This window comes from Lycium ferocissimum, chromosome 7 (assembly GCF_029784015.1).
Source record: "Lycium ferocissimum isolate CSIRO_LF1 chromosome 7, AGI_CSIRO_Lferr_CH_V1, whole genome shotgun sequence".
Classification (NCBI taxonomy): domain Eukaryota; kingdom Viridiplantae; phylum Streptophyta; class Magnoliopsida; order Solanales; family Solanaceae; genus Lycium; species Lycium ferocissimum.
Window position 1 is genome coordinate 48,054,336 of NC_081348.1, and position 13,577 is coordinate 48,067,912.

The following is a 13,577-nucleotide window of genomic DNA, read 5'->3' on the forward strand; positions in this document are numbered from 1 at the left end:
ACTGAAACACATAAAAAAAAAGTCAAAAACTTGCAGGGTTCATGAGATATGCATATAAAGTAAAATATTCTTCGTCCACTTATATTTTACACCAGCAAAAAGGTTATTAAACTTTTCCTGTCCTAATGTTGTACGATCCATTTTTAAGCAGGTTAATGAAAATTGTAATTAGAAGCGAATTCAGAATTTGAAATTTACGAATTGTTGTAGCAATCTTACTTTAATATTCTATATCAAAAATAATTTGATTTATAGTTAAACATTTATAAATATTTAATAAATTTCTTAATATATATACAGGGTATAGATCAGAACTACTAAATTTAGTTAATCCGTAACCAACAAGTAGATCTGCCCCTGCGTGTGAATGGTGGTGCTGTAATTGCTATTTTAAAAAAAAGGTGGGGGGGGGGGGGGGGAGAAACCAGACAATTGAGTTATAAATCTAGTCACACAAGAAAAATCATGGAATATGAATTTAAAGTTAGCGTAAAAATATGAGTCATCAAAATATCTAAACATAGTAATAATTTAATAAATAAATAAAAAAGGAATGAGAATTTAAATTTAAACTTTATGCACTAAGGGGAATCTTAGTAGTCAGTTGGTTAGTTTACTTGAAAATTTATGCTTGTTATTGGAGGTTCGATTTTTCATCTTGTAATCTCATCTCCTCCCGTCTACTACGTATAAATAAGAAATTTTTTACATACTGACAGTACATAAAATATATATAATTAGATTATTTATTAGGTAATTATAAATCTGTCGATAAGCATTTGGTAATCTGGTAAAATATGGTAACTCAGCTATTATTAGAATTCGAAGACCACCCCAAGTACATATTGCATATGTATATATGTGTGTTTGCCTATTGGTAAAGTCAAGATTAGCAGGACATCCACCTGAGCCCGCCATTTTGTTTCCATATCGGAGGAACTTGGATTTGAACCCATGATATGTTGATTTAGTAAATCAATATAATGTCTTAAGCCACTCAACCATACCTCCAAGTTGTTGATCGGATGTGTGTGTGTTGAAGAGCCAATTCAATTGATGTGTAGCCCCTTCATTAAAATATGGGACTTTGATAACCTGTTCATGCACACCAAGAGCAAAACCAATTACATATATCTTTCATTTGCTAAAAGAAGATGCAAATCCAACTTTTCTTCCTGTTTCTCAGTTGTCACTTGTGCTTTTTAATAAAAAAAATCTTCTCAACCACTTCACATAATAATAAAAGAAAGAGCAATTAATCAACCTATCTTTTTCCTCAAATCTTCTATCAACCCACCGCCAAAAGAACCCACAGCCTTTGTCTCCTAATTTCTCTCTTTCCCAATGAAAGAAGGTGCTCAAATATAATAATCTTAATGTTCTTTTGAGTTTATGTTATATATATATATATATATATATATGCAAAAATCGTAAATGTAACGATTTCTTTACAAGTAAATCTCCTTAAAATGTGAGATTTGTAATTTTTAAAAATAAGATAGGTTATCTACTAAATAGATAAAGTAACCTAGTAATGGTAAAAATTAACTTACCTACACCACATGCTTACACCAAATGCTATGATTTAGTGATCCTATTTGAGAAACCATGTCATGTATTTATTGAATTGCTATAAGCACTCAAAGAGTAAGTAACTATTTACCGAGTCAAAACTTCTTACACTGAAAGCATACAAGAACGAACCTAGTCTATAAAGTATGGGTTCATGTGAACTCAATAGGTTTTGTTCAGACCCTATATTATATTACGAAATCACAAATATTTATAAATATTTGATTGTGAACTCAATTAACTTGAGCTCGTTACGTAAAACCCGTAGACTTTAAATTTTGAATTAGTCTCCCACGATATATAAACCCTTTTTGATGTTGCTACTTTCAATGTTATCTCATTACCCCAATTATAAGCTTCCTGGGAACACTAAAACTGATTTTATATCAAAAAAAATAAAAAAGAAAAAAATCCCTATCTCATCTAAATACCACAGCTCTCAGAACCATAATGGGACAACTTTGATCATCATCAAGAATCACATATTTGAGAAATGGTGTTGGGCTGCTTGTATCATCTGCAACTCTGTTGTTGTTTGACAAGAGTTATCATCTGCCATCATAGTCCTAAAAACACAAAGCGGTTAAAAATCATTATATCGCTATTAGGAATACAAATTCCCATTAATATACTGTATATATACCAGTTTATATGCAGCTTAAAATTACCGGAATCATTTAAACTCGATATTTTCGATAGGAACATAAACTTGTGTGTAAAATTACATTAAAATTGCAACAAGCAACAAATATGAACTCATAACTTTAAAAATAGAATGAATTTAATGATAAACCAATAGAGCTTAAATCCTGATCTACCACTATTTATGTGTCATCATTTACTTTATACTCCTTCAGTTTCAATTTATACAACTCCATTTCTTTTTTATTCCATTGATAAAGTAAATTAATCGAGCCCCAAAGCGATAACCAAATGCCCGAGTGGAAAAAACTATTGACGTCTCGTATTCGAGCCTCAGAGATGCAACTACTTTAGCAGAAAGCATTTTCTACCCTAAAGTGGGAGCCTTCGGCGCAAATCCAATTTAGTCATGATGCCCCAAAGTGTATACTAAATACCGAATGGGAAAATATATTGATGTCTCGGATTCGAGCTCAGAGATGCAACCGCTTTTAGCATAATGCGTTTTCTCCCTAAAGTGGGAGTCTTCGGCGCGAATTCAATTTAGTCGCGTCCAAAGTACTGAACACTGAGTTGGAAATCAAAAAAATAATTAAAGGTTAAGGTCTTGCGTTCAAGTCTTAGGAATGAAGCCACTTTTAGTAAAAAACGCTCCAAGCCCAAAGTGGGACTCCTCGGAATAAGTTCGAATTAATTAGTCGGATCACAAAGCGAATGCTAAAGAGCGAAAGGAAAATTTGAATTGGTTCTTACTCTCTAGGACGTGATGCCCATAGGGAACTTAAGGCTCGTAGTCGACCATAATATTCCCCTATCACCATGAAGCACCTTGCTGCTTGTCTAATTGTCAATGTTCTGCGCAATTGGTGTAGTGTTTGTTGTCTTAAATTATCAGCCTGCAAATTAAATTCACATGAACACAAAAAGAAAATGGTCAAAATTCCTACATTCTCTATGATATAGCAAGTGACACCAAATATATTATTTTTAGTATAAACATCTTAATCAAACCAAAAGAATCAGCTAGAATTTGGATATGGACCCCTAATCTTTAAATACAACTTTCAAAATGGTTGAAAAATTGGAACCCGCTTTAGTTGTCTTGTCTATAAGATATTTAAATTATGGCCATTATTTGGACAGGCATCATTTTCAGATAGGAACACATCCAAATAAAATGTATAATTTATCAATAGGATATTACTATGAAAATCAAGCATGCTATATTGTCAAATTGTAAAGTGGACCTAGAGAGAAAAATAATGTACCTAAAAACAATACCATACTCTTCCATTATTTGCTCACTGTGTTAAAAATGAATTTAAGTCAATGAACTCTTGATTAAAAGTAGTTCATTTTTTGTTTTTTCGGGGCACTTGGACTGATTCCACAAGATACATACTATGTTCCACCTGTATATGTATCGGGTAACTTTGTCTACCAAAATTTGGACAAAGTGAAAGAATCACCGAATATTTTTTTCCGATAAAAGTAGTTCTTAAAATGAAGAGTGAGATAGAAATTTTTCTTAAATCTTTTTATCATATGAAATAAGAAGTCATATTTAAGAATTAAGAGGATCCCTTTCAAAGTAAACGAAAAAACACAAGTAATTAATAGCAAAACAACAAAGCCATAATCCAAGGGAGGAGCATCTCTAAATGCATTAACTAACCAATTATTGCTGTAGTGGGGACCTATATATTAGGAATTTGGTTAAGCACCTTTAGTGGAACTGCATGACATTGCTCTAACAACAATCAAATAGATTTTATAGCAAGTAGAGGTCATTTTCGAAAAGATATAAAATATAAACAATGTCAACCTAAAGACTCTTTACATTATGTTAGTGTAATTTAACATATTATAGCAAGTATTATTATCATAAAAAATTTATCTGTAATAACTTTTTGTATGACCTGATTATATAAATACTTTTTATATTGTTAGTGCAGAACAATTGCTTCGAGAAGGATTCCTCTATTAGTAGGTAAAAATGTAGTCCTAGAAAGTGAAAAATGTCCTTACCAATGGAATTATTTTTCATTATCCTTATTTCTGTTATAGAATCATGATTAAAAGGGTATCTTAAGATTCTCCATTTTTCACATAAAATCCCATCTTTTAAAGTGAAGTTGCCAAGCTTTCAAAAGTGAGAAAAGTTGTGAAGAGGTTTGATACCACAAATTGTTCTTTCACATGACTACCTACAAAGTACTTTTGGAATCTATGGCCATAGTATGAAGAAAGCAAAGTGTAAAAGGATTTTAATGTGATGATATCTACTATAACAAAAAGATCAAAAGAGAAAAAAAAAAACGTCATTGTATTAGTCCTGCATCATCTTAATTTCTTCTTTTTTCTCCCCCACACTGACAAAATCATCTCCTTTTTCCCATCAGATCAGTCTCAAAAGTACCTCAACGAGAAAGGACATTGGCATAATATGTCTAAGTTATAAAAGTTTAAACATTCTAGTTTCTAGTGGTAGACAAAGGTGATAAAAAGAGACAAAAAGGCTTTACCTAAAATAACCATTTGCTTTACTCAAAAGGCTACAAAAATTGTACAATTTTTCTTAAAACCGATAAATTCCCGAGGGTCAATAACCCACAGTTCGAAACTTAGTCGATAATGGAGCTTTTGTCAATGACGGGATTTAAGTTCGTGACATACACCTAATCCATACGTCGCACATTGCACTGTTACCACAACACTAAAGCCCTAAGGGAAAGTCTTTGAATTTTACAAGGAAATTAAAGGATTATATGAAATAGTAATACTTCCACTAACAAAAAATCCATAATTTAGCTTATTGATAACGTCTCCGAGAAACCCCTTACCGACAAGTCAAACTCCGACAGTACTTCCTTCGCAACGTGATTTTCCAATGGTTTTTGTAATGACAGAGTGGAATGAGAGCTTCAGATATATCAGTAATTTTTTTGTGGTATAAATGTATAATCATCCAAAATCCTACCCACAAGCCCGACTAATAAATTCGCTTCATTAAATAGGAAAGCGCTCTCTGTCAAAAAAAAATTTATTGCCGGAACTCAAACCCGAAACGTCTAATTAAAAAGTGGAGGTATCAACATCTACTTACCCTTCCGAGACCCTGACCCTTTACTAGTGATTATCCCATATATAACAAATCAATCCTTGTACAAAAAGTGATATGCTAAAGAAATTAATTCAAGATTAAGTGATTGTCAATAAATTTTACCTGACGAAGAAAGCCTTCGAGATTAGCAAGCTTGCCCAATGCCACAGCCATCTGATGCATACCATCATTGACAGAACCACTTGCAATAGTTTCAATTAAAGATTGTTGTAATTGTTCTAAGCCTTGTGACAGCGCTTCTTCAGCCTGTTGTGATGATTGTTGCAGACTGTAAATTCCAACAACTTGCTGCTGTGTTAAGGGGTCCAATTGTGCTATCAACATCTGATCAATATCAAGAATTAAAGATCATATCATTAGCTAGCAACAAATAGTGGGAAAACCAGAGTTTTCATTAAGCAAAGTAAACGCATATGCACAATTTTTTGTTTTCCAATCTACATTGTGTAATTTTTCAACAAAAGGGTGGCTCAACCAGTGTCAACAAATATTAAAGCCACACGGGAGGAAAGTTGTTTTCCTGCTAGAGTTTAACTTTTATATACTGACTATTGCAATTTTTTTCTCACAATTAAGTCATTCAAAAAATCAAGGAATGTCCATAATAAGTAAAATTAGTAACTTGTAAAATAAGACGAGTAAGCTTCTATATCAGGTTAAATTTTACTTATAGCGTAAAAAAAATTATTACAACGTCAATGCTATAAGTTACTAGTTCTGTGAAATTATGTGGCATTATTTGACTGAGGACGGAGTCTAAGAAAGAGAGAAAGACTTTTGAAACTTGTGATCTAAAATAGGCCTTCGACATTTGTGTTGCTATAAATCATCTTATCAAGGGTAAACATAGTTCTAACTATAAAAATGTAATATTCTTTTTGGACAGACCAAAAAGGAAAGCGTGCTACATAAATTGGGACAAAGGGAGTAAATCATTTCTGTAATTAGAAAAGTTGATCCCATATAAAAATAATATTTAAAAAAATTATGCTATTAACTACTCCGTATTAAGTAATCTACAAGATAATTTTAGATACATATGCATAAAAATTGGGAATTAGTAACCTCGAACATAAGGAAGGTTCTGATATAACAGGTTAAAATATGTGGTTAGTGTAAAGTAAAAATAAAAAAAATAAAAAAGATTATAACTACCTTATACGTGACCTTACTATTTACATTATCAGTGATAAACTTTAACTTTTTACTAACAATAACAGATTGAAATAAACTGATAACGTAAAAAATATTTACCTTGATGAGTTCAGAGGGCCTAAAACCACCCATCCAAAGGAAGCAACGTTCAGCTGGAGTTGTCCAAATTCCAGAGATGAGGTGAAATACATCAGATTTGGCTGCAACTCCTTTAAGTCGAAAAAATTCATCATAATGAGCAACGTATCCATCAACTATTACTCTTAGATCACCATCTACTAAATGTGCTTGCAATGCTGTTCTAAGTTCAGATATGAGCCTTTGATCATCATCCAACCATCTTGAATATTCCATGTCAAACATTGCAGCACCTGTCGGCATCAGTGGCGTACGCATGATTTGTTGTAAGTTGTGTTAAATATTGGAAGAAGTGAACAAATAAATAAACCGCCATAGTGAAAGGGCAGCCTGGTGCACTAAGTTTTCGCTATGTGCGGAGTTCGGGGAAGGACCGGACCACAGGGATCTATTGTACGCAGCCAATATTTTATTTTATTATTATCCATATATGCCTATTTAATAAAGAATTCGACGAAGAGGCGTCACGTGACACTGCATGAGGCAAGGTATATCTATCCCTATTGTTGGCGAAGTCAAATCTTTTTTTTCGAGAAGAATCAAAATATAAAGAAGTAAACACACGAAAAAAATATATTATAATTTTTCAATGAAAGATTGACACCCATTGAACAAGTAATTCTTTGTCACTATAGTTATATTGAGGAACAAATAGTGTCCCATGCAAGGTATATTACTAGCATGCAAATACTAAGATGTCATTAAAAAGCTCTACTAGGGAACCTAATACAAATTTTAAATTAAAAGTGTGTATAATATACTCTCTCTGTTTCATAATAAGTGATTTTTTTAGTTTGGGCACACCCCTTAAGAAAACTACTTACACCTAGACAAATATAAAAAATATTTTTACAAACTTACCCTTAGTAAATGCCCTAAAAAAGTAGTTGTTTAATGATTTCTTGGTTAGGTAACAGGCTACTTACTTAAATAGTTAGGTAATACTCTACTTATTTAAATAAGGGTAAAATTGGAAGAAAAAAAATAATGTCTTCTTGATTTTGTGAAATACCATTTATTTTGAAACAAAAATGAAAAGGTAAAAACACCACTTACTATGAAACACGGAGGGAGTATAAAAGATACCCTTTTGAATTTAAAACTTACTAAATATAAAAATGAATAATTTTTTAAGACAAAAAAGGAAAATAAATGCATATTTGGTCTACTGTTGAGGCTTTGACAATTTTGAAACAGTAGTTATTTAATTTTCTACATGATATTATGATAGTCCTTTAGAACACAAAAGACGACAAGAAAAATATAAATTTTCTATGGTCAAAATGAAGACTACATTTTTCTTCTGTCCTAATTCAGAAATCAAGAATTACAAGCTTTGACCTGAAAAAAATGGCTCTATCGACTGAAACTTACAGTTCTGAAAGTTCAGATATTGCGTGCTGTGATAGTCAAAACTGTAAAATACTTTTATCTTAGATGTCACTGTCAAGATTGAACAATTTCATCTCTTTGTTTCATAACACAATATCAACCATATACTAAAATACGTAATAGTATTAAATTACCACGTAACATTTAGTACCTATTTTTATTTTTTTCAAATGTAATGAAATTTTTCTTCAACTCTCCCTGCACCCCAATTAAAACCCAAAAAGATAATGGGATTTCCATTAAAATATATATATATATATTTTTGGACTACACAAATCCAACAAAGTCTACAACAAAAAGTAAATATATATTTTATTCTTTTAATAATACTGAATAAAATCAATGTATAATTCATGTAATATCAGTGTGTACACAGTGTGTATATATTCTTTTGAGGCTGACCAAAAACATAGTACTGATTTATATTTATTTTAAACTATTATATGTTTATTATATGCTAAGTATATACCAACGACGACTACAAATAATTACATTAAACAGGTAAAATATTTTCTAGCCGTATAGCTAAAAATGTTTAAGATCCCTAATAAAATAAGATTCAAACTTTACCAGGGCTGATGTTGGAACCAGCAGCACCACCTCCCATAAAAATCCCCTGGTTGCCACAACAAAAAGCAGGAATATTTATTAATTATTATCCACTCAAATTAGGTGTGTTTGGTACAACACAAATTATTTCTCCTAAATATTTTCTTATTTGATAATCAAATTTCAACAAATTACATTATCACAAAAAATATTTTCTTGAAAAATAATTCTCATCGCACCAAACAGGCCTTATTCAATAAACAAAAAATTCAGTCATTAATTTTCAAAGAAAATCAAACCTGAGACCTAGCCCTTTGAAGTTCTTGTTCTAACTGAGCAAGTCTTATCCTACTTGTTTCTAGCTGTTGTACATAAGCCTGCCAAAAAAAAAAAATTAACTATGTAAAATACAAAGAATTTATATAGGAGCTTCAATTTCCATAGTTAAAATTTATTATTAATTTAAAGTGTGTTATTTTACCTTTTTTCTTAGTCTGCTTTTCCTTGCTGCCTCTCTATTTTGAGCTAAACGTCTCAAAGTCTGCGGTCAACAAAATTTATTTTAAGAAGTCTTTCTTAAAAAAATATGTAATTATACTAAATGGTACTGCAAAATAATAGTGATAACATAATAAAAGGTCCACCTTAGGATCAGTCACCCTATCTGAAGTTGAACCAGCAGCCTTTCTCTGCAGAAAATAAAATTATATGTAAATTATATGCAAACATTTTTTAAAATAATTCTGTAATTGCGTGAAGCTAGAAATTTTCTCCTTTATTTCATTTTGAGTTTACTTTGTTTAATTTTATACTTTAGAGGTATAACGTGTCAAAAATAGCAGGATCTTTTGGAAGACTTAATGATATTTTGACTAAAATCAAATTTGTTATTACTTAAGCACTGTTCAGACTGGAGTTCATTTTCTTATTTTGAAGCTGATGAGACTACAGTTTAAAAAAGAATATTTCTTTCTGTCTCAATTTATTTGCATCATTTGATTGAACATTAAATTTAAAATATAATAGATACTTTTGAAATTTACAATATAAAATAATTTTTAAATATTTATCTGATTATAAATTCAAAAATAAAATTATTTTTAAGTATAATATAACATTCATTTCGAGACAGATTAAAAAATAATGTCATATAAATTAAATTCTGGAAAATAATATAGTACTCCTAATATCTATGTATATGTATATCTGATGTTAGCATGACCAAATTGACTAGATTTGCTTTTTCTACTTCCAAGAAAGATTAAGGCCTTAAGAACAAGGAGTCAACTACAGTTCTGGGATAGTAGAAAAGACTATTTTATGAACTAATCGTTCGGTCTCAATTTATGAGACACAATTCAAATTTTGAGATTCAAACTTTTAAACTTTAACACTAAATTTAGGCATAGAAACTTTAAATTTTTTAAAATAAAATTTATGTATTTGAAAATTATGTCAAATATACTATAAATCACAAGAATTAACAATTTAAAATATTTAAAAGACAGATAAAAATATTCGATCAAAGAAAAACTTGATTGGCTCTCAAAATTCAAAAGATGTCACATAAATTGAGACGAAAAGAGCAAAACTTAAACTGCAGTTCGAAAAGTAGTCAACAAAAACCATTTTAAAAAAAAAAATTAAAGGGCAAATAGTAGTAATACACATAGTTACTGTAAAGATGGCCTTTTCTCCTCATCTTTGTCAGAATATAAATCAGAGAATCAATAAGAGATCATAAAAACTATGCCCTTTGGCTTATTTTCTTGGCAGTTATTGGGTTTGTGATTGTTTTTGTATTTTATACCCAAAAACAGTGAAAAGGCCAAATATTGTACCTGAGTTTTTGGGACATGATAGATAAAACAAAAATGTATTCAAAATCTAACGTTTATGAGTTTTGAATTTTAACCCTTTTAAATTATAGCGTTCAAAATTTATAGTTTATATTTATTAAATTAATTCTTGAGCCAATTAACAATTTTTCTACCTTCACAAGGTAGGAATAATGTTGCGTACATATTACCCTTTCAGACTCCACTTGTGAGATTATATTGGTATATTGTTGTTATTGTATATATTAAATTAATTTTTAAGTCAAAATTATTAGATTCTCCCAAACTCAACGCATAAATGGTAAAGTCCACCCTTGAGATAATGGGAAAATAATCTTGTGAAGTGAAAAAAAAAAATAACCTTTTCATAGTTGGATTTTGAAGCAGGTTCAGTATGTGACACTCCAGTTCTTGGACTATCACTTGCCATTTCTTGAAATTGTTGTTGTGGTAATTGAAGTTGTTGTTGTTGTTCAAAGGCCTGACTTATAGGAGATTCAGGCTCCAAATTTGCTTCACTTCTGCTTGAGATAGTAGTGTTTAGTGCTGAACCTGAATCACTATTCTCTTTTCCTCCTCCTGATTTTGAGCTTCCCTGTATCCAAAGACGACGTTTTAAGTTTTACGCACTAATAATATGACGGGAAAAAAAAAACCAATATGGTAAACGTTAACGAGTATCCTGATATAAAATTGATAACTAACTTGTTATCACAAACTAAACTATACTATTATTAGTGTCAGAGCAAGAATTTTGAATTTATACGTTTCGAATTCTAGAAAAAGGAACCTTACTTTCTTAATAAATTATTTATACATATTAAGTGAATTTTTTAACAGAAATATAGAGTCTGAATCAAAATTACTGAGTTCTGTCGAAGCTATAAACATAACTGTATCTCCCCACCTGATTGATATGGTAGGTAAAAGAAGTGTTGCATTTTCAGGGAATCAGGGTATATAACATAGTAGTATTAGATTAGCTTTGAAAATCATTTTCAAAAACAACATTATTAACCTTACAAAATTAACTTAAAGCCAGAAGTACTCACAAGTCTGATCAAAAAGAGATGTTAATTGAAAAGAGTTTCCTATTATGGATATATATGTTTAGAGCTATAATAGTAAAATCAGCCAAGGGGATATTGTACTCTTGGGAATCTAGTAGGCCAAGATGGGAACATCTCCAGAGTTGCTGCAGGTCTGTTTGTGCCTGATCCATATAAAGCTGCACACAAATCACAAAAAAAGCAATATCTCAAATAAAAATTTGCATAATTACAAAAAAAAAAAAAAAGAACAAAACAAAAGTAAAGTAACAAAAAGACTGTTTTTTCTTTTTCTTTTTGGCAGTTGTAACTGCAGTTATGGAGCCAGTAAATCATGCAAAAGAGTTCAAGTTTCCTTTTATGAAACCCCACGCCATTCAAGTCTTCTTCTAATGAAATGATTACTGTTTTGGAAATGGCAATAATACTGTGTTTTTGTTGACATTTTCAAACAGACTTTCTCCCTATCCTACCCCCCTAAATGAGCACCAGCGGAGCTAGGGGCAAAAGGGGTTTATTTAAAAAAATCCGTTGAAAAAATTACACTTAATATATTTTTATGAGCATGAACAAACGCCCACTTAATATAATATCCCATGAGCATGGACGGAGTTAGGGGCAAAAAGTGTTTATCTGAACTCATTTAGCAGAAAAATACAGTGTATATTAAATTAAAAATATTTTTTATGCATATATAATATATGTGAATCCCGTCAACTTTTTCTATATTTTTTATTTTAAATCTTTCTTATTGAAAATTTTGACTCCATTATCCATGAGTTTGGTTACACTTTGCAAACGTCAGAAAAAGAAGAGGAAAAAAAAAAAAAGGCATACATGATCTAACAGAATCATCATTGCTCATCTTAACTCCTTGCAGAACAATAGCTTCTTCCAGCTCCCCAAAATCAAAAGCTGGTGGTTCTTGATTACTACTACACCAAAAAAATCACAAATTGTCAAAAACCCCATGTTCTAAAAATTGAAACTAAAATAATAAATAAACAAAGGTAAGACAAAAGAATTACTAATTTTGTGTTGAATGATACATGAAGCTTGTGTTATTAGGAGGATTTAGGCCACGAAGAAGTGCATAAGGCATGTTGTGATCAGCTGACAAAGTACTTGAAGTGTCTCCAATTCTTTGACTCTCCATGCAAACAAAACTAATTTTCAGACCATTCTTGATCTTCCCTGATTAAAAAAAAAAAAAAAATCCCTCATTTTGAAAATACCCAAAAAAAAAATTAAGATTAAATGTTAGCTTTGGGAAGTAAAAAAAAAAAAAAAAAAAAAACTACATGTTTTACCTTAGTTTAAGGATGTTCTTGAAAGAAAAAGAAAAAACTAACTGTTCCTCAGAAGCAAAGTTTTATTGTCATGCAAACAACTAATTTCAGATCATTCTTCATCTTCCCTGATAAAAGAACAAAAAAAACTGCAAAATCAATCATTTTGAAAAATATTCAATAGTTTTCAAGATTATATGGCAGCTTTGAGAAGAAAAAAAAAGAGCAAGAAAACTATATGTTTTACCTCAGCTTAATGATCTTCTGGAATAAAAACCAACTTTTCCTCAGAAGCAAGAGAATGAAAAGTGGAAAGAAGCTAAAAAGATCTAAGCTTTATTTTCAAAGAATGTATATATAGCTGTATACTTCTTCTATGCTATAAAAATAATAGTAGAAGCTACCAACAAGAGGGTCCAAAGTATTTTATTATTTTTTCAAAAAAAGAAAGTCTTTCTTTTCTAAGTTTGTGTTATTTCAACTTTATCTCTTTTCTTGTGGGCATGGCAAAGGCATTTTTTGATCTTTTGATTCATGGGGTCTTTATTTAAGAAAAATCAGCTTTCTCTTTTTCTCTACTTCTACAAGAAGAAAACTGTCTACTGATTATTCTGTTTTGATGATGGGGTGTATTTGGCCTTTTTTAGTATCTCCCCTCCTGTTGTTATCACAAGTATGACTATTGTGTATCAAATTTTGAAACTCACCTATTGGTACAAATTTTGAAACTCACCCCTTGAGCGGAGCCATGGCGTAATTGATAAAATTGTTACCATGTGAATAGGAGGTCACGGATTCGAGCCGTGAAATGTTTAGTGCACCAGGCTGT

General features: G+C 30.8%; 1 protein-coding gene across 6 annotated transcripts; it reads right to left on the minus strand.

Annotated features, from left to right (window-relative positions):
* Positions 1-1,742: 1,742 nt before the first annotated feature.
* Positions 1,743-13,307, minus strand: LOC132065463 (transcription factor TGA9-like). 6 transcript variants are annotated; one of them, XM_059458871.1, is made up of 14 exons: positions 12,996-13,307; positions 12,770-12,865; positions 12,488-12,653; positions 12,297-12,394; positions 11,562-11,638; positions 10,772-11,005; positions 9,217-9,261; positions 9,054-9,113; positions 8,872-8,949; positions 8,594-8,639; positions 6,593-6,864; positions 5,441-5,662; positions 2,968-3,110; positions 1,743-2,138 (listed from the first exon to the last, which is right to left on the minus strand). In XM_059458871.1, the coding sequence occupies exons 3-14, from the start codon at positions 12,613-12,615 to the stop codon at positions 2,051-2,053; spliced, it is 1,491 nt and encodes a 496-aa protein (XP_059314854.1). In that variant the 5' UTR covers positions 12,616-12,653; positions 12,770-12,865; positions 12,996-13,307; the 3' UTR covers positions 1,743-2,050. The 6 variants fall into 6 exon arrangements, with proteins under 6 accessions (XP_059314854.1, XP_059314859.1, XP_059314858.1 ...); XM_059458876.1 differs by having other exon boundaries at positions 12,297-12,391; positions 12,509-12,653; positions 12,770-12,876; XM_059458875.1 differs by having other exon boundaries at positions 12,509-12,653; positions 12,770-12,876.
* Positions 13,308-13,577: the final 270 nt, after the last annotated feature.

Coding starts and splice junctions, on each gene's coding strand:
- LOC132065463 (XM_059458871.1), bottom strand. CDS start 12,615: ATGGAGAGTCAAAGAATTGGAGACACTTCAAGTACTTTGTCAGCTGAT. Junction 8,640..8,871: donor TTCAAAGGGCTAGGTCTCAG/GTTTGATTTTCT, acceptor TGTGGCAACCAG/GGGATTTTTATGGGAGGTGG. Junction 3,111..5,440: donor TCGAAGGCTTTCTTCGTCAG/GTAAAATTTATT, acceptor TTTAATTTGCAG/GCTGATAATTTAAGACAACA.